Source organism: Trichoderma virens (genome assembly GCF_000170995.1).
Source record: "Trichoderma virens Gv29-8 chromosome Unknown TRIVIscaffold_4, whole genome shotgun sequence".
In the NCBI taxonomy this organism is placed as follows: Eukaryota; Fungi; Ascomycota; class Sordariomycetes; order Hypocreales; family Hypocreaceae; genus Trichoderma; species Trichoderma virens.
Genome location: NW_014013745.1, coordinates 1374473 through 1402256, shown reverse-complemented (window position 1 = coordinate 1402256; position 27784 = coordinate 1374473). Strand labels below are relative to the sequence as shown.

The following is a 27784-nucleotide window of genomic DNA, read 5'->3' as shown; positions in this document are numbered from 1 at the left end:
CAGAACATATTTGACCATTTAGAAGGCCATGGGGGGAGCATCTAATTCATGAAAAGGCGTTTTGGGACTAGGTATGATGCTTAGGATATTTTGATCTTCTTGTAAACTGTCCATTTTTTGAAGTATAATAAATTGGAGCGTCACAAAAGGTCTCCTATGATTCTCATAGAAAAGAGAAAGAGAGGAAGCAACAAGATACGAGACCATGGATATCAACATTGATAATACAAATCCAACCGACCAACCCAGACCTACGCCCCCTCCCTTCAAATCCGCTCTTCATCAAACACTTTCAATGTGAGAAAGGCGTATAGTAGTTACAAAGACACCGCAAAGACATGGCCCAAGGCTGCAACTGAGAAAAGCAAAAAGGGGCATTCATGCGTAACAGAGAACAATACACAAATCAACGACATCATCTCCCATCCTGCGGTGAGGATGGCTCCGCCACTTCCTCAAAATCCAGTTCCCACTTGTCTACTTCTTTGAACTTGCTGCTCGCTTGCTTCAGCTCTTCGGTAGGGATAGCGTTGGTTGAGCCCCCGGCAGCGGCATCGTCAAACGTATTATCCGCCAGAGGAATAAACCGGCTGCCCCCTTCGCCTTCATCCTCGTCCTCACTCTCATTGCTATCACGGCCTCTACCATCGTTCTCTGCATTTTCCTTGTCTGACGAATGACGGGACCGTGATCTGAGAGCACGCCGAGACGAACCACCAGCCTTATCACCCCGAGAAGCCGAGCGAGGGGGCCTACCCCTCTTCCGCCGGCGAGCTGCCTGGGTGTCCAGATATGACAGTTCATCATCCTCGTGGCCCAATCCTGAAGTATCAAGCTCCTCATCGCTCTCTAGGCCGAGTGGATCACGCGATTTCTTGTATCGCCGTTTGGGCAGCAAGCTCGTAAGGTCCGCCGTGGTCATCTTTGGTGACGCTTGCTGTCGTGACGGTGGTCGCCCACGCGTCTTGCCAGTCTTGGCTGTGTCGTAGTTTGGTGAATGTGTCAGTGAAGGAGGCGAGGACATGTCCGAGAGGTTTTCAAGGCGTGAGGGAGTGGTGACGGAAGGTCGACGGCGTTTCTTGGCCAGTGATCGAATGTCCGGCCACACATCTGGACCTTCTGACCCGCTGCTTGCTGGCGGAGCCGCAATTTCCGCCTGGTTGACTGGTGTGACTGGGCGTGGAGGGAGCCTAGCGTGAAGCCTTCCAGGTGAAGAGATTTCCGATATTTCAGACTCGCTAGTTTCGTCCAGATCCTGCTGGGGGGATGGAGGAGCATCCGGCAGTTCAGATAAGCTCCGATCGCCTGACCTCCTGGATGGTCCAGCCTCCGTCCGTGATACCTTCTCAGGCCGTGTGCTACTCTGCTGCACCTCCAGGCTTTTACGTTTTCTCGGATTGGAAGACTCGGCCGTTTCTGGTGATTCTGGCTCACCGATTTCATCGTTTCCGCGTGTGCGTCGCCTGTTGTTTAACGGAGTGGATTCAGCCTCGGGCTCGAATTCCTCCTCGCTTCCCTCTTCTGAATCTTGAACGACCGCCGAAGGCTCTTCGAGAGCTTTCCGGCTGGCCCCAAGAATACTTGGTTCTCGCGCACGCCTCTTGAAAAGACCAATGTTGAAGGAAGAGCCAACCCTAGGGGTATTGCTGCTCCGGCTGCTGGGTCGAATGGGGGGGTCGTTTCTTCCTATGAAACTAGACCGTCGTGACTGAGAGCGGAGGGCGCTATATGACAAGTTTGAAATGTCCCCTGAGAGCGCCGAGCCGGGAATGTCGCCATCCGCAAAACTGTCGTCCAAGTCACCAAAAACACTGTCGCCCAGATCCAGCCCACTTGTACGTCGGTTGTGTCCAGGCGTCGCCGCAGTATATCGACCGAGTTCTATTGAGCTCCTTGAGCTTGCGCGTATCGGCGTTGCTTCGCTTGTCATAGTCACATCTCCGTTGGCGGGCTTATTGAGCGCCTCGTCGCGAGTGCGGGTTGTATCCTCATCGTTGATGCTGAGTCGTGCAACGGATGGAGTCTTCCTGGGGCGTCCTCTGGGGCGTCCCCTGGTTTCGGGCTTCTTTTCAATCGCAACGCTGGAACTGCTGGTTGGCTCTGCAACAGCTCTGGCTGCTCGAGCCGCACCACCACGTCCTCTCTTGGGCCGCGGCATTGCAATCAGCGTGAAGTGCGCAAAGGGAGGACGATGATTTAGTGATTGAAGCTGATGATACAGGACGAGAATAGGCCTGGCGCTTTGGTTTGGCCGATTTCAAGCGCAAAACACAAAAAAATCCTGGTTTGCTGCTACTGGGATGACCACGATGTGGGTTGACAATGTGACCGTGAATGCTAATTTAGCTTAAAGTCTTGACGCGTCCTGACGCGGGCGGAAGTGGAGGGAGGATTCGCGAGGCTGTCATTTGTAGGTGGGGCTCTGCTTTGCTTAAAAAAATAAAAATTGGAGGGAGAAAAAAATACCTAGCCCACAAGGGTACTTGGTACTTCAGCCTTATCAGTCAACTGAGATAAGTCTGAAGAACAATATCTGTCTCATAACTGCCTAACAATTCTTATTTTTCTTCTCTAAATTTTATTCATAGCTCTAAGCATATCATGTCATTAGCTCAAGAGTATAAAGAACATTCAGTTACTAACACTGTTTCCTTCGATGTCTCGGGAATAGGTATTACAACTCGTGTAATATAACAAAGAGCACTCACTACCCAAGAATTTCCAAGCTGTCGTCTAATCGTTACGGTTCCATAACAATCTTGCTATAATATAAGCATGCCATCAGATCAATATAAACAAAAATCTTCTATCCAAAACGCCTCACTAATTTAAAATCAACCCCTTTGTGGCGGGTATCTTCTCATGAGGCGCCCCCAAAAATATGAAAGGAAGTGAAAGTGGAAGATTAGGAAGAGAGAGAAGATGGCAGATAACTTAGTTCAGGCCCTGAAGCAAAATCGCCCTTATCGTTTTCTATAGTAAGGCTTTATCAACATTGAACTCAGTTACTCGCAATGGTCGTGGGAAACAGATGCGTGTATGCTTTCATTTTCTATTATTTCCCTTCATATTGGAGATATGCCCTCATATCATAGAATCCTACATACACACCAGAGGCCTTCAAGTCAATTCATCTCTCGTGGTTCGTCAATATAGCTAATTGTACACGGCTCCTAATCATACACATGATCCCATTTCCCTTTTATTGCTCCAATGGTGTGCCAATCAGTAGATCATAAATCACTCATAATCCGTCATTGCTGTCTAAATGAGCGCCTGGCCCATGAACATGCTCTTCTTCACATCGGCAACGACATCTCTTCTATCATCATTGCCCACAAGGACAATACCTCGTCCTCGTCGCCCCATTCTCCCGGCACGGCCTAGGCGGTGGATAAAGTCAATGGTGGTATGAGGCACATCGTACAGAATAACGTGTCGAACAGCAAGAGTATCAATGCCTCTGGATGCCAAGTCAGTCACGACCAGAACCTTGACGTTTGTCAAGGAGCGGTGGCGGGATGGGTTCGGGGACGCAATGATTCGTAGTGGCTCAGGCGTCGTGAAAGTCTCTAGAATTTCACCGTGACGCTTTTCAGGAGTGTCTCTGTGCAGCGCCTGAGCATCAATACCCTTTGAGCGAAGATACTCCGCAACCTGCTCCGTCTTTTCTCGCTCGTTGACAAAGACCATGACTCTACGGACGTCAATTTCGTCCTTGATCATATTTTCGTGCTGCGAAGCCTCTCTTCCGATTGTATAGATGACGTCGGCGCATGCAAGGTCCTTGTTGTTACGATAAGGATCCTTGGAGACATCAATGACACCAAGTTGAACACGTCGGGGGATGGCATGGAGGTTTGGTGTAGTGATTCTGATCATCTTGGGATAGTTGGTAGCCAGATAGTTGTTCAATTTCCTCGGAATTGTTGCTGAGCAACAGATGAGCTGCTTCATAGAGGGCGACGAGCGCTCGACGATGCTAGAGGTGACAGAAGAGAAACTTCGGTCGAATAGCGAATCAGCTTCGTCAATGATCAAATGTGACACTCGGGAGAGGATATTGGGGTCAGAATCTGCAATCGAGGCCAGCAGGTGAGGTGTTGAGATGACGACATCGACGCCTTTTGGTCCGTACAAGTTTCGTTGGATTTGCTGAGGCTTCAGGTTGGATGACAGTATCTCTGTCTTGAATTTGACCACATGTGACAGCTTCTTGGCGACGAGCCCAACCTGGTGAGCTAGTTCGGCCGTAGGAACCAGGACAACCACCTTGGGCCTGGCCATGGTGGGATGAGGTTCCTCGAAAGGCTTTCCTTTGAAATCTGAAGCCTTTTGACGCTGCTTCTCCACTTCTGCTCGCTCTTTGTAGGCTTGAATCTCTGTATCCTGTGCCTCGGCCGCCTTCAACGCATCAATGGCAGGTAATAGATAGGCAAGGGTTTTGCCTGATCCCGTCTCCGCCGCCAACAAGAATGAAGACTGCCCCTCATGCTGAACCCTCTTCTCTCCCGGCTCTTTTTGTCCCAGCAGGGCGGGAATCGCTAGCCGCTGCACCGGTGTCGGGCGGATGTCAACCATTCCTGCGAATACCTCGTCGACGGCGGCCGTCTTTAGCGCCGGGAGAAGGTCAAACTGATCAAACGACTCGTAGCTCTGCATCCGCTCCTTTAACGACGTGCGCTTGTTGTACGACACCGACGCCAAGGCGCGCTGCATCTTGAGCGCCTTTCTATCATCCTGCGGCCGCCTTCTGCCATCCTCTTGAGACGATTTGCGATCGCCCGAACGAGCTCTTGTCGACGCACGGTTTGGGTCAAAGTTGGCAACCGTCCGGTTCATCCCAGCAAAGGGGCCCGCAATCCTCTCTCGGTGTGGTTTGCGGTCATCTCGAGACAGACGTGGTGTTCGGTGAACTTGATCGGCAAGGACCATGCGCGAGGGCCTGTCCTTGGTTCGCTGCGAGAAGAAGCGCTGGTCTAGACATGGTTGCACCGATGGTATCACTGAAGGCTGCAGCAACGGGCGGCTTCTAATTGTGTGAACACAGCGTAAGCAAACCGAGTTTGCGGCTGCGCGGCGCATTATGGCGTGGTCGGTTGGTGTAATGGAGGTGATGCGATAAGATTTCAAAGTTGCAGCTTTTTTTTTTCCCTTGCAGCTTATCGGTCCGGCGTGCGCTTCGGTAGTGCTAGCGCCGGCTCCGTTGGGCCGCGCTCCGGCCCCGACGTCAATATTAGAAGGCGGGAAAATGGTAACTCGACTACATATATTTGAATAAGCTGTTTCATCATATAGATATTTAGATATTTGTTGGATATCCTGCAATGAAGCGCCATTCCATAGTGGAGAAGAACTGGGTGAAATTTACGAAATGAGGTTCTAGATTCTGGCATTCAACGCTGCTAAGCTAGGAGGAAACGGGATGGTTCGATTCATATTCTTATAGAGACAATATGTTCGTGATGCTTAATTCGTATGAAGCAGAAGGAAAACTAGATGCTAATACCACCGACAAGTGGCTGCTTGCAAAGTCCAAAGAAAGAAAGAAAGAAATATCCTCCGCTAACTGCGGTAGACCTAATACGGCGTATAAATAAGGACTGACGTCATGTACTGTCAGTCATGTCACTGCAATCCCACTCTATAGACTCGGTCCCTGATTCACATCACATTCACTCGGAGTATACCATGGATTATTTCATCATAAGGTGCTCGCCTTGCTCGATTGCGGGACTCTTGGGACGGCCGGTGCCGTTCTTGAGGTAGCTGGACGCGGCCATTGGATGGGAGCCATCCTCGAGTCCCGGAGTTTTGGGCTCTTCAGCAATGGATCCAAGTGATACCAGAGACCTATTTCGACCGCTGCTAGACATGCGGTTCTCTCGCCTTCTAGCGGTGACTGGACTGAGGGACCCTGCTGACAAGACACTATCATCCGAGTCTATGCTTGATCTTCTCCCGTCTAGTCGAGGTGATGGCTGAGGATCATCAATGATGGCTTGGTCCTCGCTTAGACTGGATTGGATTTTGCGCAGCGTATTGAAGATGGAAGATTTGTCCGATGGAAACTGCTCAAGGGTCGGGTCGTTGATATCCGCGTCGTCTATGTCGTACTCGGCAAGCCCCTGCCGCGAATCCCGCCGTATTTTACTATCATCAAGGGCATCATGATCCAAAGCATCGTCAACAAATTCGTAGGCGCCGAAACACTCGTGTGCAAATAATGGAGTTTTGAGGTCTTCATCGATCTCGCTCTCACCGCCAGACCCACTGATTTGAGGCGACGACGAGTCGTCCTATTCGGTCTGTTAGATGTTACCGTGTTGGGTTATTGTTCACAGGCATGGCGCCTAATCCTACCTCGTCAAGCTTTGCAGCTGTATCCGCAACCTCGGCTGCAACCGAAGCAACTTGCTCAATAGGGGTTGAAGTCCTTCTTCCTTCGTCTTTGATCTTGGATACGTAGCTCTTGGGCAGTTTCAACACGTTGTTGCGGTTGCCCATCTCGTCGGTAGCTGGAAGAAAACAGTTTCGTCAGGGGGCCCAATCCAATATAATAATAGAGCGAGAGACGATGAGCACTCACCGGTTGCCCTATTCTCGTCCAATATCCAGGGGCCATCTCTGCCAGCCTTGAACTTGAAGTGATACTCCCTCCCAGGCTCAACGAAAACGCGCGACTCGAAAACGTATTCACCTCCTTCTTGGCGAGAGCCCATCTCCTGGAGACCCCACTCCAGACTCGTAAAATTTCCGGCCAGGAACACGGGAGGCTCTGTCCCAGGGGAGCGATACGTAACGGTGTAAGGAACGGCGGTTGACGACATGGTGATGGACGATGGGTGATGGAGATGATGAAGGCGATAAAGGTGATGCGCGGTGGGGTCTGTCAAGATGCTGAAAGGCACCTATACAGTATTCCAATTGAGGGTGAGCAGGGGGTGAGTTGGTGAATGAGAATCCGCGCCACTTGTTTGGTGAAGTATAGGAGCTGGATTCTGTTGCCTTGCATATGGCAAAGCAAGGGTTGGAAGAACTGGTCAAATGGCAGCGTCTCTTATGCGGGGTTCAGGCGTGAAATGGACAGTAAAGACAAGCTCCCAGATGGGCCAAGATGGGCCTGGAGGGTTTGCCGGGCCGTGACGATGCTGATGGTGCCAAAGGCTAATTGCTTGCTGTGATGGAGGGCGGCTCTGGATCCCGTACGGCTCATCGAATCGTCATGGCTGGTGAGTGGCACCTGGCGGTGACGTGGGCGTCGCGTAAGGCCTAAAGCAGCCCGAGCAGCTGTCAAATGCCTCGAGAGGAGGAGGATTGGGGGAGAGCAGCAGCATTGGAGAGAGAGCAGAGAGGTATTTATTTCCACGGCACGCTGGCCGTTGATTTGATTTAGTCATTAGCCGAGCACGATGCAATGCACCTCTACTTTTCTGTGAGGTAACCAGGTCTCCTCTGCAGTACAGCGCAAGGTCTCCAATACGACGCAGATCTGGGCGAGAGAGCCATGGGTCGAGGTTACTTGGACACGCGGTACTTGCTGGTTTCTGTAGTGGCCAGGACGGGCTAGGCGTGAGATCATGGGCCTGGGGTTGGGCCAATCACATTACATCTTCTAATGGGTAACTTGTGCGGAGAAGCTGGTCCGATGCGATATTAAGTACAGGATATGGCAAGTGCTGGGGATTTACTACAGTACCACTACTAAGGTACCTGCTAGTAGGTACCTACCGCTACTTTAGTTTGATGGTTAATGGTACCTCAAAACAAGGTTCAAGTGCTTGGCCGCTGTCAGTGCCAAGACTGGCAGGTGTGGCATGGAAATACTTTGAATCATTGGTATAGGTACCTACCACCTCTAGTTTAACTTTTGCATCTTGGAACTGGATAATGAAAAATAGCTGTTTACCTCATTCAGAGTCATACTTTGCTTTGCGATTGACAGCGACTTGACAAAACAATTGAAAACCAGACGCAATGCCGTCTAGTCAGGGCGCTGAGCCTCCGTGTAACGAGACGCGACGTCATTTGTCATGCAACGCCGCCGGGTACCTGCCCATGTATGGAGTACGGCACCTAGTAGCCCGTACTCGTACTAGCTGGGAGTAACCTCTAAAAAAAAATATTCAAACCTCGTGGTTTCTCGCTGTCCTCACTACAACAAGAGCTGTGCTTCAGCTGGCACCTGCGCGGCTTCTTCTTCTCTTCTTTTGCCGTCAGCGTCCCTCTGCTTCGTCAAGATCGCAGCCATGTCGATCCCCCCGCAGCTCATCCGCGTCAAGCGCAAACGGGACGATGAATCTCCCGTTACTTTTCTCCGTCAGTTTGCTCAGTGACGGCTCTCAGCACCAGCGTTCCTCTAACACCATGTAGAGCTCGATGAAGGGGCTAAACGCCATCGAAGCGAGGCAAATTGGGTATACCAGCGACGAGAATCAACCGCCGCGCCGGCGGGCCCAGCCATTAGCCGCGGCGATGGCAGACCAGTGATTCATGTCTCGCAGCCGGAAGGGTCCAAGACACACAACGATGATCACGGCTCCGGTTCGATGGGGGATATACGGGGAGCTACGAAGCGACCTGCGGATGGACAGCTCCCGGAACAGCGCAAGTTCCATGTATCTCGAGCGATGCTGGCACAGACATCCACCAACCAAGGACCAGCCAGCCCAGGAAGCTCAAAACATGTGCGGTATGGACCAACTATATTTGTCGAGCGTACCGGGCGTAAAAAGATTGTACCAAGGTCTTCCCGCCAGAGCCTTGTCATAAAAGATGCCCACACCATCATAGCAGCAGGCCATCAACAGGAAGTGGTGATGAGCCCCGACGAGCCCATTGAGCAGAAACACCTCAAGAAGCCCGGAGTCACGAAGCGACGAGATCCTTCCCAAGAGCCTCCGGCTCGTGCTCCTCTCCCACAGTCGCTAATCAACCGCGATATTGATGACATGGACAAGATCACCGCTGATATGAACCAATGGGTATTAAACGAGATTGGTGCAAACTTACACGCCATGGAGGTGGAAAGGAAGCAGGCGGAGAAGCCGAGATTCAGACCTAAAGCTCCCGAAAAGAGATACCAAGAGCGTCACCCTGAGGTTGCAACAGCACCTGTCGAGGAATCGGTAGATACACCGATGGCAGATGCAAGCGAGGAGGAAGGGGACGATGAGGACTGGATCATTGAGGAATACGTCCGCATTCCGGCTCACTCTATGGGCCTCAATGTCCTACCCTCTGATGTCGGCATCTTGGTCCTGAATGGAGAAGAGGAGAATATGTTGTTTTACGGGCCGCCTCAAGATGAAGAGGACGAGTATGCCGAAGATGATGAGGATGAAAATGGTAAGTCACCGCCATGCGAGACATTGATCCACGCGAAACAAAGCCTCACCTTCTTTTTTTTTTTTAGCGGAAAACTACTATACGGCAGACTATCCAGAGGACGAAGTCGACACCGAGGACGAGTTCGATCGTCACGCTTACATGTATCGTAATGCTAACGCCTCAGACGAGGAAGAGTTTGACGACAACGAATACGACAGTGACGAGATTGTCATGGAAGGCCAAGACGACGACGACGATGACGCAAGAATGGACCGAATTCGGGAATTCATGCAACGCAACGCCGCATTTCGAGACGCGCGATAAGACGGCTGCTGCTCTTTATCCGTCTCTTTGTTATGCACGGCAGATTCACACACACACACACTCACACAAACACACACACACGCCATCCTCCCGGCCCCCCGATCTCGCTGGCTTCCTGCCCAGCATCGTCATCCCCTCCTCGGAATCACCAACCTACCCGTGTGACAACGGCCGTTTTGGTCCCTGGGCCTCACTCCCCCCCACGTGGCCGGGCTACTTGTTCACTCTCTTGCAGAACATGATGCAACATGGCGCGCACCTATGCAGACACACTCGCCCAATTGACGTTTGTTGTATTACATGTAACACCTATATACGCATGTATGTATGTGTTGGGCGACGCATTCCTGCACCCCTGGTCCCCTTTCGACATGGCACTCACCGCTCTCGTTGCCCTCGCCTCGTTGAGCCCACAGCCCCCCATTTCCGTGGGAGAAAAAAAAAAAGAGGAGGGAAACAACATCAAAAAGTACACGACGCTTTGGCCCTCCTTTTAATGTAAAAATACACACATGCTTCTTGTCACCGCTGAGCATGTTGTACTGATCAACACACCCTTCCGAAAACCGGCTTCCCACTGTGGAGGCTCACGCTTTGCATATCGTTGACCCCCAAAGAACAAACAAACAAACCACTTAGGTTTTCTATGTCTGCCTAGTTTGCTTGCTTGCTTACCTGGCCTTTCCTTATTCCTTATCCCATGGAGGGGCAAAGGCCAAGGCAGAGAAACCAGCGGGGAGGGGGATGAGATTCTGTCGGGTCACATGCCGCTGGCTTTGTCGACGGGGGGAGGGTACATGTTCGATTCTGACGCGTTCAAAGCTGGGCCATGATTTCGGATGCCGGTGGCCTAGATGCTGTGAGACGCAAGGGATAGCTAAACCAATGCAGGGCGACCCGAAAGGGGTCCCCAGAGGGGGAGGGTGGCGAAAAGCTTGGAGGAGTAGGAGCAGTAAATCACAACCGAAAAAAGAAGCCAGAGTAACAATACTGGATAGATTGTCATCTTAATATACGAGGTGATATGTTGACCGTCTTTTTTTTTAAAACACACTAAAGCCACATGCCCGTAGCCAGTCCATTACCCTTTTTTTCCTATACCCGCTCAGCGTTACCATCATGTTCCTCCTCATTACAGCCCTAAATATGTGCAAGGAAAAGACGGGGGCTTTCGCCAGCCAGCCATAAAAAAATAACAAAAACTGTAGCAGCAAATAGTTATGTTACTAGTACATGGGAAAGAAACCAATGGGTTGTAAAATCAGAGAAAAAGTCGAAAAACAAAGCAAACCCAAAATGCAAATGAACGCTCTCCTCCTATGCTTGATGCTTCGAACCATGCCCTCATTGTAGCATGTACACTTGGACCCGAAAAAAAAAGCCGTTTTATAAGTCTTGTCGTAAGAAAGTGTGGTGGCCGACAAAAGAAAACTATGTGTGTGAATGGTGGCATCTCCGCTTGGGAGAGTATAATTAGTAGTACACGGCCATACTGTTGTCGAGAAAATCTTCCGAGAGGAGGGGACATATGACGACTATGTCTCTTCTCCCACTCCGACGGGATTTCTTGTCTTCTTTTTTTCTTCTAGGAATTTGTTGTAGTTGGAGCAACGGCCGCTTAGATTTTTAGGCGTCTCTGCTCCTTTCTCTTTCGCCGCTCTCTGCGTTCACGGAACTGCAAGGCTCGTTTGGAAGCTACAAGACAGAATCGGTTAGCACCTCAACTATGTACTTTTCATGTATCATTGTGAATCAAACTCACCCCAGTCGCGACACTTGCGCTTTGTTTCGGCGTCGACCCAGGAGTAGTGGATGGCTCGTTCAGGGTACCGCTGGGCAAGCCCTAAGGGCTCCATAGGTCGGTCCTGCGTGTCTCTCTCTCGGCACTTGATGCTGATGTGTTTCGGCTCCATGTCATCGTCATTGTCAAAGATGAGCCAGCCATCATCATCCCAGAGGGGGATACGCTGGTTCATGCGGTAGTACCAGGCCTGAAGGCCTTGAACAGTCCTTTCTGGTGTGCGGCCAAACATGCTCGCAAAGTCTTGCTTAATACGCTGCCATTTGAGCTTCCTGTCGTGCCAGGCGTAGATGATGAAATCTCCCTCTTCTGTGGTGTACTTCTGGTTGATGTGCCGCCCTTCGCTGTCTGGAGGTGGGCTGGGATAGCCGTCCATCCTTGAAGGGCAGAAGTCACTGCTAATGGCGTAGTTTGGGTAAGTGGGCTCGTGGATTGAGAAAGCCAACATTGATGGCAGTGGCTGAGGAAGTATGGAGCCGCGACGCAAGCTAGGAAGAGGTGAAGGGGGAGTCCAGGACCGTGTTGATCCATACGATCGTGCGATGGCGTCAACGCCTTGGTCGAATTCTTCGAGACTAGGCAACTTAATGGGAGAAGGGTTGGCGTATGAGTTTAGGCGGGTCAAACGAGGGATTGGAGAGCACTCTCGAGAGATGCTTGAAGCAGTTGAGAAAGACCCTATCGGAACAATGTTAGCTGTCCCGAGTCGAGTACTCTTGTAACGTTGAACCGAAAAGTTGGGAATCCGGCTGCCAAGAAGCACATACCCTCGGGTTTGACGATCGGACTGCCTGAGGTTGAGTCAGGAGGGGTTTGTGGGTGGAGCAGAGATCTTGGAATCGAAGACAGATGGTCTGTAGACTGCTTCCTAGGGAAGAGTGCTTCTCTATGCATCATGCTGGCGATGCCCAGCATGTTGAGTCTGGTCGGAGAAGAGCTCCGGATCTCTCGAACCTCTTGCATGGTGAACATGTTCCAGAGTGACCCAAGTTCACCTCTTGCGTAAGGCGTATAAGACAGCAGCAAACAATGAGCGAGCCTCCTGCACAGCTGAGCTGTCTTGAAAAACAATAGTTGAATCGATAGAAACTGCAGTTAAGACACACTGGTCCAGACTGGACAAGAGGGAGAGCACAATAGGTAGATGGCCGCAGTAACGAGGGATATGGACTGTGACAAAAGGGTAGAAGAACAAGACTTGCGTGGGAAGGGAAGGAGTGGATAGGTTTGAGGATAACACTTGAGTGAGAGTCAAAACGAGGAGCACGGTCTTCTTGTACTTTGCTGCACATTGTCGTGGAGTGTCGAGACCCTGTGGGATCAGGCCTCAGCCATGATCTACTAATGCACCGCTTTGCTTCTGCCATGGCCAATAGCCGGATCAGCCGTGATAGGCCCCAGAGAGGGCGGTACAATTCACTCCCACTCCCACTACTGTCTTGATTCTGGGAGGGGAGGGTCTGTGTCCGCCCTCGCCCAGTCAACCCTGCACAGGAAGACAAGGACCAACAGACAAGGTGTGCCCCAGTGTGTTCGAGTGGATCAACCGCAGAATCGATGAGAAACAACGGTACCTGCGGCTGTCCTGTCTGAGTAGACAGGGGACCAAATTGGCACCAGCCGGGGTGTCCATCAGAGGGCTGTTTTGTCTCCGCCTGTGCTCTGCAGGGCGAGCCGCTTTTTGCAAGGTCAAGAGAAACTCGGGAGTATTCACTGATTAAGACAGATCCGGCGTGGCAACATGAACCAATGCGCGCCTAAAGCGAGGCTAGTGCCAAAGGGCTGAGCTGGGGGTGGTGAACCATGGGTGATGACAATAGATAGAGAGGGGGGAGGGGGGAGAGTGGGAGATAGTCTGTACACAAGATACTGGCCGATGGCCAAACCGATCATAGATGATAATCACCAACACGAAAACTTTGGCTATACTCCGTACAAGAACAAGTGTTGAGCTCGACACGTGTCCCATCATCTGAGGCATGTAAGCCACTTCCTTGACTCTGTACCAGAGATGGCGTGTTTTTTTTTTTTCATTTTTCACCCAAAGCAAAGAACCTGTCAAGACGCATGGGCAGATTGTGGATATTGTTAGGGACCAGAGAGGGACCCGTTGGCATTGAAGAGATCTCCCAATAGCACCACCATGTTGCTAAGCATATCCACCCGTGTTGGTTGATATTGGTACGTTTGCAACCATCAAAGTTAGCAGCAATCGGTGCGAGACGGATCCTCGCCACGAGGCGCCACCCGCATGAAATGTGCAGTAGCAGGATAGCCCTCGCACTCCATCTTCCCTAGACGTAGCCGTTTGGGTAGTGGACCATCATCTCGTCCAGGGAGCTGCATTCAGATGCCGGAGGGGCTGCTGCCAAACTGGGGGATTTGCACCAAGATTGACAGCAATCTTCTGCGTTGGACCAACAACATGGCTTTGGGCACGTTCACATACGCACACAGTGCCGGACACCGGGCTTTGCTCACGGCTTACATGCTTTGTGCAAGTATGTATTGTCAAGCTCACCCTCCAAAGGGACTGAACCCGAGAGGCTGGAAATTCGATGGAGACTGCTTCCATCCAGAAACACAACAACACGACAGCTCAAACCAAGCTGAATTCTGCGATAATACGGGTACATGGCATGCGCGGATGCAGCGACCTGCATAGAATTGCGGTTCAAAGACCAGTCTAGATGGTGGCGACCAACTCACAGAGAGAATAAGCGGCATTCGAGACCTTTTGATTCACATGTCCAATTGGGCAACAGTTGTCCAAATCTCGTGGGGAGGCGAGGCGTGGCAGCTAGTATCATCGGGCTTCCATGCCGGGCGGCTCTGCATACAGTAGAGGTTTTGGACGATTGAAGGTACGACGGCAAGGGAAGCAAGTCTGGGTTAGACGTGGCTCACCCTCACCCGGGGCCGATAAAGAGGAGGCCGAACAAGATCTGAGAACTGACTGGTTGCTAGAAGCCGGGGGGTCGGTCACGGCCAAGTCTGTGGTAAACCACCAGCAGCTGAATGAGAGATGCCACATCAAGCCTAGGCCGTTTTACCTATGCATATTAGCGTAGTCGGTTCCCTTTTTTCCTTTCTTTTTTCTTTTGCTGCAGGCGATGCGACGGCGCATTCCTGCGTGTCTGGGAGCAATGGAGCAATGAAGCAGATGCAGGGAAGAGTCCCAGACAGAGACGGCAGCTACGGAGAGGTCCCAAATCCAAAGCAGCGAAGAACAGACCTCCTTGCCTCGCGGCTGAGCCCGCCGTGCAGTGCCGGATGAACTTGGCAGTTCTCCGCGAAGCACTTGCTCGTGAAGAGGGTCAAGCCATCATCCATAGCCCATAATTCATTACTGGCGGCCCTTGGTCCATGCTCTGCAAGCCCTCGCCCCTCTCATTCAGGATTTGCGCCGCAACAACATTCATCAGCGTTGGCAGCCCGTCTCATTGTCAACAGCATCATAATCATCACCGGCTGTGTTGGGCCGAGATGTTGCAATGGCGTGTTGAGCAGCATTAGTGCCAGCTGCTGTGGACAAGAGTGGTGGCATTGTCAGACAGCGTCGCTTCCACAGACCATGAGGGGGACAGTGCTTGGCACTAGTCACGAGCAAAACGCCTAGGGGAGAGGAAGGGGAAAGGGAAAAAAGGAAAGAAAAAAAATTTAAACTGCACATACGAGGAAAATGAGTGTGGCGCCCCCGCGAGAGCATGTTCCTTTTTGTCGGCCTTTGTCGTTGCTTTTTCCTTGTCGAGAGGAGGTTGTGTTAGAGCATTAGGCAAGGGAGCGATGGAGACCAATGAGTCCCCGGCCGGCGCTAAGCCCGATGCGAGCACCGGCATCGAATGAGCCATCGCCAGTGTCTGATTGGCTGCTGTGCCCTTGCTCTTGCGTTGACCGGTGGGCAACTGCAGCGGATCAGTGTTTGATGGGGATGTGTGGATGTGTGGATGTGTGATTCAAGGCTGGGTTCTACGTTCTACGGGCGAAAATGCCAGCAGCGATCAGCGACCAGGCCTTATTCTGTACCTGGAGCGGTTCGGCAACCCAGGGCGAGAGCCCGCTGCAATTTAGTGGCCGTGTCTACTACCTCTAGTAGGTCGCACTGGACCGTATTATCAAGGTGCAGCTCAATCTCAATTGTAAGTACGAGTACCTGGACCTTTGCAGGGCATTGGCCGCAGCACTAGACCCTACGTATCGTGTACATGTACTTTCATCTGCCGGCCGAGTGCTGCATAATCCATGGGAAGGCACGGAGCAGTACTCCGTAGCAGTAGTAGTTGATCCGTTGATAAGCTTTCAGCTCGTCTTATCCCCCGGGTCAAGGCAAGAACCCTGTCAGCAATCCATATGACTGTACCAGCAAGGGAGCGATGCAAAAGGGCGACGCAGCAACCTTGAACTCGTCAACACATCCATGCATCCCACTGTACTGTACAGTCAGTACGTAACTCAACTCCGACTCTCTGCCTCAGCTTAGTACATACTCGTACATACTCGTACAAACGGTGTCCAGGCGGTGTCTGCGGGCGCAGAGCTGGGCAGAAACAGGAACGGAGGGGAAAAAGGCCGAAGACGAGCGGCAGCAGAGCAGCAGAGCAGCAGCAGCAGAGCTCCGGAGAGGCGGTTTTGCTTCCGGCTCGCCGCCATGTCTCAGCAAGCTGCTTCTTGCTTCTGACCGGTGAAGCTGCAATCGCCCTCTGCAGCCTATCGGGATGTGGTGCCGCATGGGTGAGAGGCTCCGCCCTGCTGCAGCTCGACGACTTGGTCCATTGGTGTGGTTCCAAGGACGTGGACTTTGTAGCAACATGCACGTCTGGCCTGGTGCATTTGCATGCGTACGAACGAGTACAGGTACATGCGCCCAATGCAACGCGCAACTCATCCGTCGAACGCAGTCGGGACTTTGCAGCTAGGCTCGACTTGGGCTTGTTGTCGCTTTTTGTTGTCTCTTTTCCAGAGACACGCCTCTGCATTTGACTGCAAAAGACGGCTCCTGAATGGTCCAAACTGCCTGCCTTAGTACCTATAGTACACCACCACGGCACAGCAAGGTACATGCATCAATCGATTCCACGTCAAGTCGACTCTGCCGCTTACCTATTAGGGTGGCACTGCTTATTACATGCTACTGACGGAGGCAGATACTAATCTAATAGTTCATAACCGGCGTGTTGCACAAGACAGGTGTGTGCACGTTGTGCTTTGTACTTTGTACTTGGCACACCGTCGCCCGTGAGTAACACGACGATGCCGTCTCTTGATGCCCTGAGGTACGAGTACAACACATTGCTGTATGAAAGCACATGCATGCCAGTGTACGAGTACCTATCCAGGTTCCCCTCTGCCAAGATTTAAGCAAACACACGTTGACCTTGCTCTTCGGCTTTCATTGTTGCCGGCATTTTCCTATCCGGATCCATGTTTTGGTTGATTGTCCACAGTGAGACATGGCTAAGTTGGCGGGTTTACTCTCAACAACTCTTCTCATACTCCGTAGATCATCTACGAGTACGAGTGCTTGTACTACTAGAACTCAACTATATCTTGTATCTTGCCGCGCGGGCCGTACAGGGAGGGGCTTCGTCTATCTTCTACCCAATAATGAATAAACAGCGGCGTGGCGTTCTCCTCCCTTACAAGGAGTTAATAATTGCAACTGGGGAACAAAAAAGTGACAGGTGGATTTTGGCGCACGGGAGGGAGCAATAGCTCTTGGCTTAATAACGAAAAAGAAAAAAATAGAAAGCCGTCAACAGATGGGGCAGAAACAGATCTCAGCCACCACAACTGTGCTGACAGGGAACCAGTCTATAGATCGCTAACTAGGCGTACCTTACATGAGCCGTCTCTCCACGAAGGCAATTTTTTTCTGTCAAATCTCACATTCAATATTTCCTTGCCTTTCTCCAGAGTGGCCATTTTTTGGCGGAACACAAGGCAGTAGCCGTTATCAATGTCCGTGTGACTGTCTCTATTGAGGCGTGCCCTTGGAGAATCCATCAGATATCCCTGGCAACGGAGATGGCGTGTGCTCCCCTGGCATGGTCTGTATCCAACCTCTGTATGCATCGGTGCATAAATCTCAGATGAAAGTCGTCTGTTCTATCACGGCTTCCGGTCCTGAATCTTGATATACGTAAAGTAGGTACATGCAACCAGGCGCGCACGGGCAGATGGGCCATTGCAGGCAAATTGCAATTCCCAGCCAGAAAAGCAGGCAGAGTCAAGAAAAACCACCATTTGTGCCCTCGGATCGACAAAGCCAGAACGCCACGTTTTTTTCGAGCCCGTCCAATGCCGTGAAACATTTTGATATGAGAGAGTGAAACTATTTCTATACACGCAAGGGACAGAATCCGCGAATGCATGTCTCTGAATGGCCCTTACATACGTTACATTGGGAGCTCCACACTAGATTGCCCATCGCCATCAGGAGTATATTTTGATGGAGCTTAAATCTCCTTGGCTGCAAATCAGGACGGGGGAATTCTAAACAAGCCTAAATGTTAGGCCGATTCAGTTTTTTTTTTTTTTTTGGAAAAAAGAAAAGAAGGCCAAAAAAGGCCAATCACGGGGTGTGTCTCGCGTTTCTCGGCGTTGGACCCCCCTCCCATGATAAAATGCATTTCACTACACAAGCATTGTCGGAAATCATTTTGTGGCGTTGCTTCGTTTTCCTCCCTGCTCCAAGCCGTAGTGGGGAAGCTTTTGGCCACTACTCCGTAAATTGAAGGATAGGTAGTTACGAGTATTCATTGAGACAAGGTGCATCAAAATTGGCCAGGGGTTTTCTTCAAAATTGCAGCACGGCCTGCGCGCCTGGTAGTGTCCCAGAGCTGACGGAACCGCTGCCCGGTGCCCGAGTGCAGAGTAGTATCAGATCATAGATGCCCATATAGAGACAGCGAGCCGTCAAGCTGCAGTGCAAGGACCAGCAGAGGGTCCCGTCACGGAATGGACTGCGAGAAGCATCTTTCCGACTTGGTAGGGCTACGATCCGAGGGCTTCGTGGAGGGGGTCCCGGACGGGATGTCAAGGCACATGTACTCTGCCTACATGTTTGTCCGCATGTCCAAAAACGGCTCGAGTCTAACAGGACGAGTTCGACCCAACGAGGCAATCAACAAGGGAATTCGCGGGTTGCACCATGCACGGCCATTCTAATGATCATGTCGTTTCTCATCTAGGAGCAATTTGCCACGAGGTATGATTCTCGTGACGAAGCCTAATAATAATCTGCCGACAACGTGTATCATCCGGCCAAGTAAAACGTCACAGCCGCCAATGCCTGCCCGGGGGGGATAGGCAGCCCTTTTCTTCCAACCTTGTCCTTTGTGCTTGGCTTGCAGGTCGTTACATCATGCACTGCATAGACTGCTTGTGATCCCGAGCTTTTGTTACAGCTTAGACTCAGATGCACCTTGAGACATGGAGCCTGTGTCTGGAAACTCCTCGTCTCCTACGAACTTCCTAACGCCAGCAATTACGCCATCAGCATAGCTCTTCAAACAAACAAACACTGCCTCTTTTACGTACCAGCCTCGCTCTTCGCCGTTGATCAAGAATCTGCAGTCACTGTTGGCCTCACATGACCAACCTCCAACAGCAGCAGCAGCACTAGGGTTGGGCTCTTTGTCAGGCAAATCCCCCTTTTCTCGCAGTCCTTCATCTCGATTGTTAAGTCTCCGGCGGTAGACACTCAGTCCACAGGTAAAGGCACGGAAGTCATCGGCATCCACAGTCTCTGGGAAGTCACCCGTCAGGATGCGGCCCAACATGATGACGACTGCGGCATGAGTGCACAGCACAACGGCTCGTCTATCTTCAGCGTCGCAGCGATCAATGATACTCTGCATCGTGGCCGTAAGCCTGGCCTGCAGCTGGGCCAGCGTCTCGCCCCTCTTGGGAGGATGCTGGGCCGACACGTAGCTCTCGTCAAAGGCAGGGAACAAGGATTTCAGAACTGAGGGTGAGGCTGGGCCGGGATGCTCAAACGGAGCGGACCCGAACCACTCGCAGATTCCGTGTTCAGGCCGTATGATGGTGGCGGCAGAGGGGGCGTCACTGCCGGCACTCGTCCTCTGGCCATGATGCTGCTTTTCCTGCTGGAGCTCGACAAAGGGGGTGATGGTCTGGAGGCAGCGGTAGTAGGGGCTCGAATACACAACCTCCACGGGGGGGTCTACCGTCATGAGATGCTGGGCAAGCTGCCTCGACTGATCGACTCCGTGGGCGGTGAGGGCCGGGTCCACAGCGATTCCTGTTGGTGATGGGATCGAAGCTGAATACACTCCTGTGGTGTGGTCGACGGACCAACTAGACCGGAACTGACGTTGACAATAGCAACGGTCAATACAAGAGCCCTCAGCCTCGTGACGCCATTGTCTGCAGTGCAAGGGGGGTGAGGGGATCAAATAAGGGCACACTTTACCCCATGACGGACGACGTATATTGTCTCGAGAGGCATGTTTGGGAGAGCAGGCGGGTTGCGTGTGCGTGCTGTTACGAGTCTCCGTTTCTTTGTATGTATGCGAGATGATGCACCCCAAGGCGGAATCTAATCTCGGATCCGGGGTTGCTCAGGCCATGAAGGTCGCTTCACCACGAGAACAGGCGCAGTACGAGGTTGTGTAGGTGCTTTTTCCTAACCGCCGGACACAAAGCTGCCACTTGCCGGGCCTCGGGATTTTTCAGCCTGCGGCCAGACTGAGATCCGTGGGGCTCAAGACGCACCCGTTTGCCGCGGCTGGTGGGACACGACACGATTTAGTAGGTGGTGCTAAGGACTCCGTGTCTAACGCTTGCTAGCGTGCTTGAGAGGGTTGTTGAAACTGCCATTGATTATTGATAATTGATTTGGAGTAAAAATGGAAACGATACAATCAAATGGACAATGAACGAAGGAATGGGTAAACTAGGTAGGTAATGGAGGGGCTTGTGCCTGTTCTAGAAGAGAAAATGGATGGTGCCAAAGATGCCGGGCCTTGCAAGGTCCAGATTGGAATGGATGGATGGCCGGCCAGCCAGCCAGTTGGCGTTGGAGAGGACTGGACTTCAATGGAGGCGTTAGTGCTCTGTTTCAGAGGAGGGCATTTAGGTAGGTAGGTAGACAGTTGAGGCTGGTACTGTGGATGTACATATTCCTAATCCGTACCTTGCCCTGCTCGTCGAGTAATACCACCACCTGACGCTGTATTCCCCCCAAGCCAGGCCTCCGCACACAATGTGTGTGCGACTTTTGTTGTCTCGTCCAATTCGGCACACGCCCTCTTCAGACACAAGTCCTTGCCTCGTTGCAAATCCTCCGGGGAAGCACGGAGGGATATCCATAGTACAGCGCCGAGCAGTGAGGCTGGCAGCTATTAAAGTACATGTACTAATAAGGTACGAAGCGCTAAGCTGCCAGCAATCTTCAGCTGCAGGCTAGAGACTGCCGTTTCTGGTAGACTTAGCCGAGCCCACGCCACTTTGATAGTGAGGAATTCTAGCCTGTTGAGGATCTGGCGACATGTAAGTAAGGCCTCGCCGCCGTTGGTTTCTTCAGCAATCAAGTCTCAGACAGATTAAAGGTAGCAGTGTGGCGCCGGAGGTAAGAAAGAAGGAAAGAAATCAATCAATCCAACGTACAGCAACTGATCGGCTTTGCGTGTGGCCTGTGCCCAGTGACTTGTGCTCAGTGCAGCGTTCATGTCCATGTCCATGTGCCGACGAGATGACATTGGTCCAGTCCAGTCCAGTCCAGTCCAGTCAATCAACCCCCTCCATGAGAACAGAAAAGCCATGAACAACACGACAGGGAACAAAAGTCGGTGGGATCAACCCCAAGTCGCAGGAAAAAGCAAACACTCGTCTCGCTTGCCTCACCGGTCGCAGGGATTGTGCAGCCACACTGCTTGCAAACCAAGGCATGCAATGCGAGCTATCCCGCGCCGAATATCTTCAGGCCAAATCACCGCACGAGTACCCGGAAACAAAGAAGGTTGCAAAATACGAACCCAAGAGGCATCTGCATCTGCATCTGCATTCTCGTCACACACACGTGCGAGCCGCGGTGATCATTGGGTGTTTGAGACAGGGCTCATCCATGCCTGCATCTGTGCGTACATGCCTCAAGCTTCAAAGCCCGGGGGTGTCTCCACGCCGGTGAGAAGCTCAAATCATTTTCATCTGGACGTGCCACCAATCACTGTCTGCTGTAATAACTTGGATGCTGCCTGCATTGCGCCTACATGTACCTGCTACTGCGAATGCTACTGCGAATGCTAATGCTAATGCTACTCACATCATCTTCTTCCAAGGCCAGCAAAGCAATGCAAGCACCTAAGCGAGGTGCAAGATGCTCCGGCCAAGGTCTCCCCCTCCCCCCATCATGAGTTGAGACGCCGACGCTCATCAATCGCCTCGTCATCTCAATCAATCGCATTGACGTTGCAAGATTGGCATTCGAACCAACAGCAGCCTGTCAATCCTGCGGCTGCTCCACACAGCCAATTCCAATGGCTTTGTCGTCAGAAGACGCGGTACTCGTACACAGTGCGACCGGGTCCGGCTCAGCTTCGCCGGCTACCTACCTGCGAAAGAATGCATGCATCAGACAAGTAAATGTGACTAGCTTTTGTCACTTCGACAGCGCGAACCTACTTACCTATACCTCAGTGACAGTAGTACCCGGAAGAAGATGGAGTCTCAGTTGAGTCTAAAATAAGACCGAATTTAGGGATTCTCACACCACGTGGATTTGGATCCAAGTGTTTCTCTAGCATGGTGAGGCGAGGAACTAGCATTCTAGCATAATACTAATGCCATTCACTTCAAATCGGTGCTAGTCAAGACGGAGTGGCTTCTGAAGGAGTACTTGTGTAGAAACGATTGCCTTGTGCCGGCGAGACACCACGAGGAAATGTAGCTAAATGTAGAGGTGGGCTAATACGACACAGCATCTACCGTGTTGTCGTCCTCGCCAGACTCACACCAACCCCCCATCACACCGAGTTTTCATGCCGGACTGCATAATCCAGCCTCCTTCATGCTGCTCAATACGAAGTTTCCTCTCCCCTGCATACTCATCCCATGATAAGCACCCTCTCTGTGTGTGTAGCTGACCACCGCGGCACACATGAACATCCAGAGACCAACTGACACATGGCAAAGCATCAATGACAAGTAGCCATGCATAGCAGAATCAATCTATTTGCATCAAACTAATCTCAACTTGCAGGACATCCGTAGACGGTGCTGGCAGTCTAGATCGACCTATTTACATCCAAGCAATCCTGTTGCACTCATAGGTCGAAAGGGGGTCCTGCCCAAAGCCAATGTCATCTCCAAGAGCGCCCAATCCTTACCGCTGCCGGTAAGTTGGGTTGTTTGCAAAGAAAGAGAAAATTCAAGGAAACATTGCCCAAGCCAACTCCCATTTCCCACTTTGTCATCTCCTGTATGTTCTACCCCCAAAACAACAACACCAGTGCTGTGTGGCATTCAGAAAACGCCATTGCCACATGCAGTGAAAGAAATAACCCAAAGAGAAAAAAGAGAAAGAAAGAATCCCGGCAAAAAAGAAGCCTTTGGAGCTTTTCTTCTTTTGGAAAAAAAAAAAAAATTCCACCCTCAGAGTAGATGAACAGAATGAGATGATCGTACATTCATAATTTGAAGACCAACATGTTACCGTGATCCCCATTATCACATTACGGAGCAAGATCCCAGTGTCCTTGCTCTGCGGCGGCCGACAATACCTCCATCTTCTTCATCCGCATGAAGAGCTTGTGCATGCCTTGCTCGACGCCGGCGCCTCCGGTATCCAGCCCCTCCTGCGCCAGCTTCTTCGTTTGCTTGCATGTAGTCTGCCCACTTCCTCTCCAGTCTACCGGCAGCGACAAGATCGCCCCGGAGAACTCTCTTCTGGTGCTCATCGACGGTCATCTGGAAACCGTAGAAGCATTTCAGGCCAATGCTCTCAGTTGGGTACGTGATTCCACCAGGTTGTCCCACAGCTGGTCTAACCTGGGCATTCCTGAACAAGATCTCTCGGATACCTGTCCAAGTTACGTTTTGGCAGTCGTATACTGCCAAACGCAGCGTTACTTTAGGACGGACCTCGCCTGCTGAGGCCGGCTTGGAACGCTTGATAACCATCGAGGCGGCTTCTGCGAGAACCAGATCGCTGATCCTGGTGTTGTCGAGATCGGCGCTCTTCAGCCCTATGCATTTCTGCATGACCGGAAGCATTCCCAAGTCTCCAATATTTTCACAGTAGCTCAGAGAGAGATGTTCCAAGTTACCAGCGCATGGCGCCTTGGCAAGATGCTCGGAGAGGAGAGAGTTGGTTATCTCGTCGAGATCTTCCAATTCGAGATGAGTGAGCCTTGGTGTTGAGGCAAGAATAAGTTCAAGCGCTGCATCAGTCAACGTCTTGCACCCTGAAAGCTGCAAGCCTTCCAAATCCGGCACCACATGGCCAATCGCCTTGACACCTGCACTGGTTAGTCTGATGCAGCGGCTCAGATCCAGGTGGCGAAGCCGGCGAGCAGGAACCACAGGATGACCTGTGAGGATGTCGATTTCGGGATCAACCCCTTGCATCATAATCTTCAACGCCTCATCATTGAGATCAGAGCATCCGCTGAGGACCAGTCTCTCAAGTCGATTTGTCTTGAAAATTGACTCTGCAGTTGCGGCACAATCAAACCCCCTTACCTCGCCAGCACGGAGATCTCTCAGCTTCGTACATGCGTCGATAATTGTTTTGATCCCACGAGCCTCAACCTTCTGGCACCATGAAACATTGAAACTCTCCAGTTGAGGACATGATTCGGCAATAATTTTGCAGGATGTGTTTGTCACCGCCGCAAGTCCCGTCAAGTTGAGATGAACCAGCTTTTCATTGCTTCTTAGGAGATTGTGGAGGGTGTGCTTTTGGAAATTCCGACAGCCTTCGAGGGTCGCGTTCATAAGGTTCTTGCACGACTTGACGATGACTTCGGTACGCTTATAATGTTCGACCTGGACACATCCCCTCAAGTTCAAGTCTTTGACAAAGGGACCAGCAGCGGCGATGATGCGTGCCAGTGACGCAGCAGGAATTTCCTGGTAAAATTCCGAAGCATCGATCGATGTCCACAACTGACCGTCAAAACAAAAACCGTAAAAGGTTTTGCTGACTCTGGATATCCGCACCAATTCTTTGGGCCGAAAATATGAAAAGATGTGGATTCGGATTTCGTGAGGCATGGCCTCCCAAAAGTTGAAGTCTTTCTTTTCTACGGGCTTGGTTCGTCCTCTGAGTTCGGAGGGCAGGGATGACACAGCGGGTGAAGTACTGGAAAGCCCATGATTGACCTTGCGAATAGCCGGGAACTCTTCGACATCATCATCGTTTTCCTCTTCGAACATGAACACCTTAGTCTTGGACCCTGGATGTGAAGCGCCCGTCACATTCAGAGCAGAGAGCTGCGGCGTTGCAGACCTGGGAGATGCTTGTGATGGCCCGGCCGTGGATAGACTGACGCAAGAGATGGAGCCATATCGGATGCTATAAGGGTTGCTAATGGATCGAGATCGTCCGACGCCAGGAAGGGACGGCGATGAAGAAATGCGCTGGATACCGCGGAGAATTCGCTGGCGACTCTTACCCTTCAAGGGCACGTCAGGTGGAGTGGGAGCAGTGCCTTCGTCAGCGGACATGGGAGCGTCCGCCGCGATCTCAAGTACCTCCGCCATGGTTGGTTGGGTAGTCCCGTTGGACGGATGATACAGGCTTCTCTTGTTTGTTGTTGGGTATATCCTCCACTGAGAAGGCCGTCTCGACAGATGTGTCCTCGGTGTATTTCTTGGGAGGAAAAGTAAAAGTAATCTCCAACGGATCTAGTTCGTACGCGTATGAAAATCTTAAATTTTGCTGCGGTGATGAAAGAATGGCGATGATGCGGGGCCCGGGTCCGCCAGGGGAGAGTTTAAAGGCCGTCGAGGCTCTTGTCAATGCATCACACTGATGACTATCGACTTGCTGGAGGGCCGCCTTGTTCGATGAATCGACTCGGTATCTGGACACGAGGCTCGCGGCAGAAAACTGCTCGATGCCGTCGACAAGGCACGGGGCAAGATGGCGTAGAGGTCAGCCGGGCTACCAGAGCAGCCGCGGGGTGGTCAGCGTGACCGCACCAGGAGACTGGCTCACGCTTCGCGGTATCGCAATCAAGATAGCAAGCAGCGATCTTTATCCCATGCCCACCCAAGCAAGGCGGGCTGTTGATCACAGGAACGAGGATGAGAGATAACAGGTCGAGAGGCAGAGGCAAAGGCAGAAGGGGGAGAGAGCAAAAAAACCGAATGAGGACGGTGGCGTGTTGGACGCATCGTCAGGAAAGAAAAGGCTCAAGGCAAGGCAAGGCAAGGGCTCGTTTTCGGTCGGTCTCCCCCACCTCGGTCACTAACAATGCAGAAACCACCCCCGTCAGATGCTGGAGAACATGTGGCTGACTTTTTCAGCGGTGGGCTTGTTGGCGCTGGTTCCGGAAAACGCCATTTACGAGTTGTGACTGAATGCTGGACATTACTCGCGAGTACCGTAGAGTTGCCATCGAATAGACGGCTAGCGCCCAGCAAGCTGGGGTATATCGATAAGATACGGCCCCAGCAGCTAAGAGTTCCGAATGGAGTAACAACGTACAAGTACTTTTATAATGAAGATCTCTTATCACCGTTACTTGAATAGATATTACACAGTTCCTCAAGTATATGTTAATATCGCTGGTATCTTCTACTATCGTTACTACTATCTGCTACTATCTGCTACTATCCCATATATTCCTCTACTATCTTCTATTATTACTGCCCAGGCTGCTTTAAATTTCAATGTCAAGAATGGGATGCTGAATAGTCACTCCCTAAGATATGGAGCCACGCCAACGCTAGCGGCTAGCGCTGCATGGAGACCCTGCGGCAGCGCAACCCCCACTAGAAGCCCACTCTAGAGGAGTTGTACTATGTACTCGTACAGCGGCTCGCACTAGCATCTCTGTGCCGTTAGAAGTGTTGAGTACGGAGTACCTTGCTTTTGCTGTAATCCTCTCCCTGTCATTCATTGCACGAGTTCGACAGCACATGCACTCAGCCATGTTGCGGTCAGGGCCGATATGCATCATGGCTTGTGGCGCTCTGGATGGCTGGTCTTGTCGTGTGACAATCGCGTTGCATTCGGAGATGCTACCTGGAATTCATATATCGCTCATCCTCTGTCATGAAAATGGAGCGTCCATGAGAGTTCTTTGGGGCAAAGTACCCGTGTTAGCACCTTAAGAGGGTGGCAAAAATGGTACAGACTGGCAAAGTATTGGGTAGCAGGTTTCGGGCCGTAAGAAACCTTCACATCCAGTAGTGGAGGACTAGCAGGTACATGACTGCATTGAACAGGCACCAGATATCGATCCTTCCATATGGCGTGCCGTAGCGCAGAATGGAACGAGAGAATGCCATGCAAATGTGCATGCGGCGTTCGAGGCAACGATCGACCTTGTCTTAACCAGTCAAATCAGGGGGCACATGCCTCCTAAATATCGCATACCCGCTGGTACCCGATAGCTGCAATTGCCAAGGGGCTTTGCCTAGGTACCAACTGGTAATAATAACGTGTGGGTTAGTATGAGCTAATTGGAGAAAAATTCGGGAATGGTTCGTAGGCAATAGCGAGAAAGAGCATTGGGCATAAATAATACTGGGTAACGATGGCCTTGCTGGGGATAAACGCGTACATATAATGCGATATCGCGACGTTGGGCTCTTTGGGCCGATTCTAGGGTATCAGCATCATACCTGTGCATTTGTGGATCTTGTTAGCGGTCAAATTGCTGATGCTGCTGACTACCTGCTACAAAATCAAACAATAAGACAAAGATATTGATGCTAAACTTGCGATATATAGGTACTATAAGTATTACGCGTAGTTCCCAGGTACATGTTCTAGGTGGATATGATAATCGAGATTGACAGCTGCTATTAAAGGGGAAAATGGGCCATTTGGACGGTGCAATCCCCAGCTTCCGGCAAATCTCCATGTCGGCTGACTACAGAGAATGTCTCGGGCTGTTTCATCTGTCTTAAATGTCTAAACAACTTGGAGAGATTTAAGTTGGAAAAGCCGGGCTACATGCCAGATCTTGGTTAGCAGCTGATCATAATAAGCCTTTGTCTTGTATGAACACTTTTCCCAATGTGGGAATTCTACTCGTCCTGTCGCTCGATTCTACCGCCAGCCGTGGGTTAAAAGAGCATGCTTCTTTCTATTTACCAATCGTACTCGTTATGCTACACATACTTATCTGTAGA

The 27784-nt window shown here is 51.4% G+C and overlaps 7 protein-coding genes across 7 annotated transcripts; 1 reads left to right on the top strand and 6 right to left on the bottom strand.

Annotated features, from left to right (window-relative positions):
- Positions 1–197: 197 nt before the first annotated feature.
- TRIVIDRAFT_229945 (uncharacterized protein) lies at positions 198–2158 on the bottom strand (the record flags this gene model as incomplete). The annotated part of the gene is made up of 1 exon (XM_014103379.1): positions 198–2158. The coding sequence occupies one exon, from the start codon at positions 2156–2158 to the stop codon at positions 416–418; it is 1743 nt and encodes a 580-aa protein (XP_013958854.1).
- A 1106-nt stretch (positions 2159–3264) lies between these two features.
- On the bottom strand, positions 3265–5085 carry TRIVIDRAFT_61431 (uncharacterized protein; the record flags this gene model as incomplete). The annotated part of the gene is made up of 1 exon (XM_014103378.1): positions 3265–5085. The coding sequence occupies one exon, from the start codon at positions 5083–5085 to the stop codon at positions 3265–3267; it is 1821 nt and encodes a 606-aa protein (XP_013958853.1).
- A 284-nt stretch (positions 5086–5369) lies between these two features.
- On the bottom strand, positions 5370–7064 carry TRIVIDRAFT_110708 (uncharacterized protein; the record flags this gene model as incomplete). The annotated part of the gene is made up of 3 exons (XM_014103377.1): positions 5370–6299; positions 6364–6518; positions 6590–7064. The coding sequence occupies 3 exons, from the start codon at positions 6828–6830 to the stop codon at positions 5697–5699; spliced, it is 999 nt and encodes a 332-aa protein (XP_013958852.1).
- Positions 7065–8249: 1185 nt separating this feature from the next.
- TRIVIDRAFT_30126 (uncharacterized protein) lies at positions 8250–9654 on the top strand (the record flags this gene model as incomplete). The annotated part of the gene is made up of 3 exons (XM_014103376.1): positions 8250–8319; positions 8374–9348; positions 9416–9654. The coding sequence occupies 3 exons, from the start codon at positions 8250–8252 to the stop codon at positions 9652–9654; spliced, it is 1284 nt and encodes a 427-aa protein (XP_013958851.1).
- Positions 9655–11272: 1618 nt separating this feature from the next.
- TRIVIDRAFT_229943 (uncharacterized protein) lies at positions 11273–12424 on the bottom strand (the record flags this gene model as incomplete). Its single annotated transcript, XM_014103375.1, has 3 exons — positions 11273–11349; positions 11417–12133; positions 12223–12424. The coding sequence occupies 3 exons, from the start codon at positions 12416–12418 to the stop codon at positions 11273–11275; spliced, it is 990 nt and encodes a 329-aa protein (XP_013958850.1).
- Positions 12425–18855: 6431 nt separating this feature from the next.
- TRIVIDRAFT_54513 (uncharacterized protein) lies at positions 18856–19925 on the bottom strand (the record flags this gene model as incomplete). Its single annotated transcript, XM_014103374.1, has 3 exons — positions 18856–18928; positions 18995–19785; positions 19890–19925. 3 exons carry the CDS (start codon positions 19923–19925, stop codon positions 18856–18858), a joined length of 900 nt encoding a protein of 299 aa, XP_013958849.1.
- Positions 19926–22629: 2704 nt separating this feature from the next.
- On the bottom strand, positions 22630–25171 carry TRIVIDRAFT_84617 (uncharacterized protein; the record flags this gene model as incomplete). Its single annotated transcript, XM_014103373.1, has 1 exon — positions 22630–25171. One exon carries the CDS (start codon positions 25142–25144, stop codon positions 23144–23146), a length of 2001 nt encoding a protein of 666 aa, XP_013958848.1.
- Positions 25172–27784: the final 2613 nt, after the last annotated feature.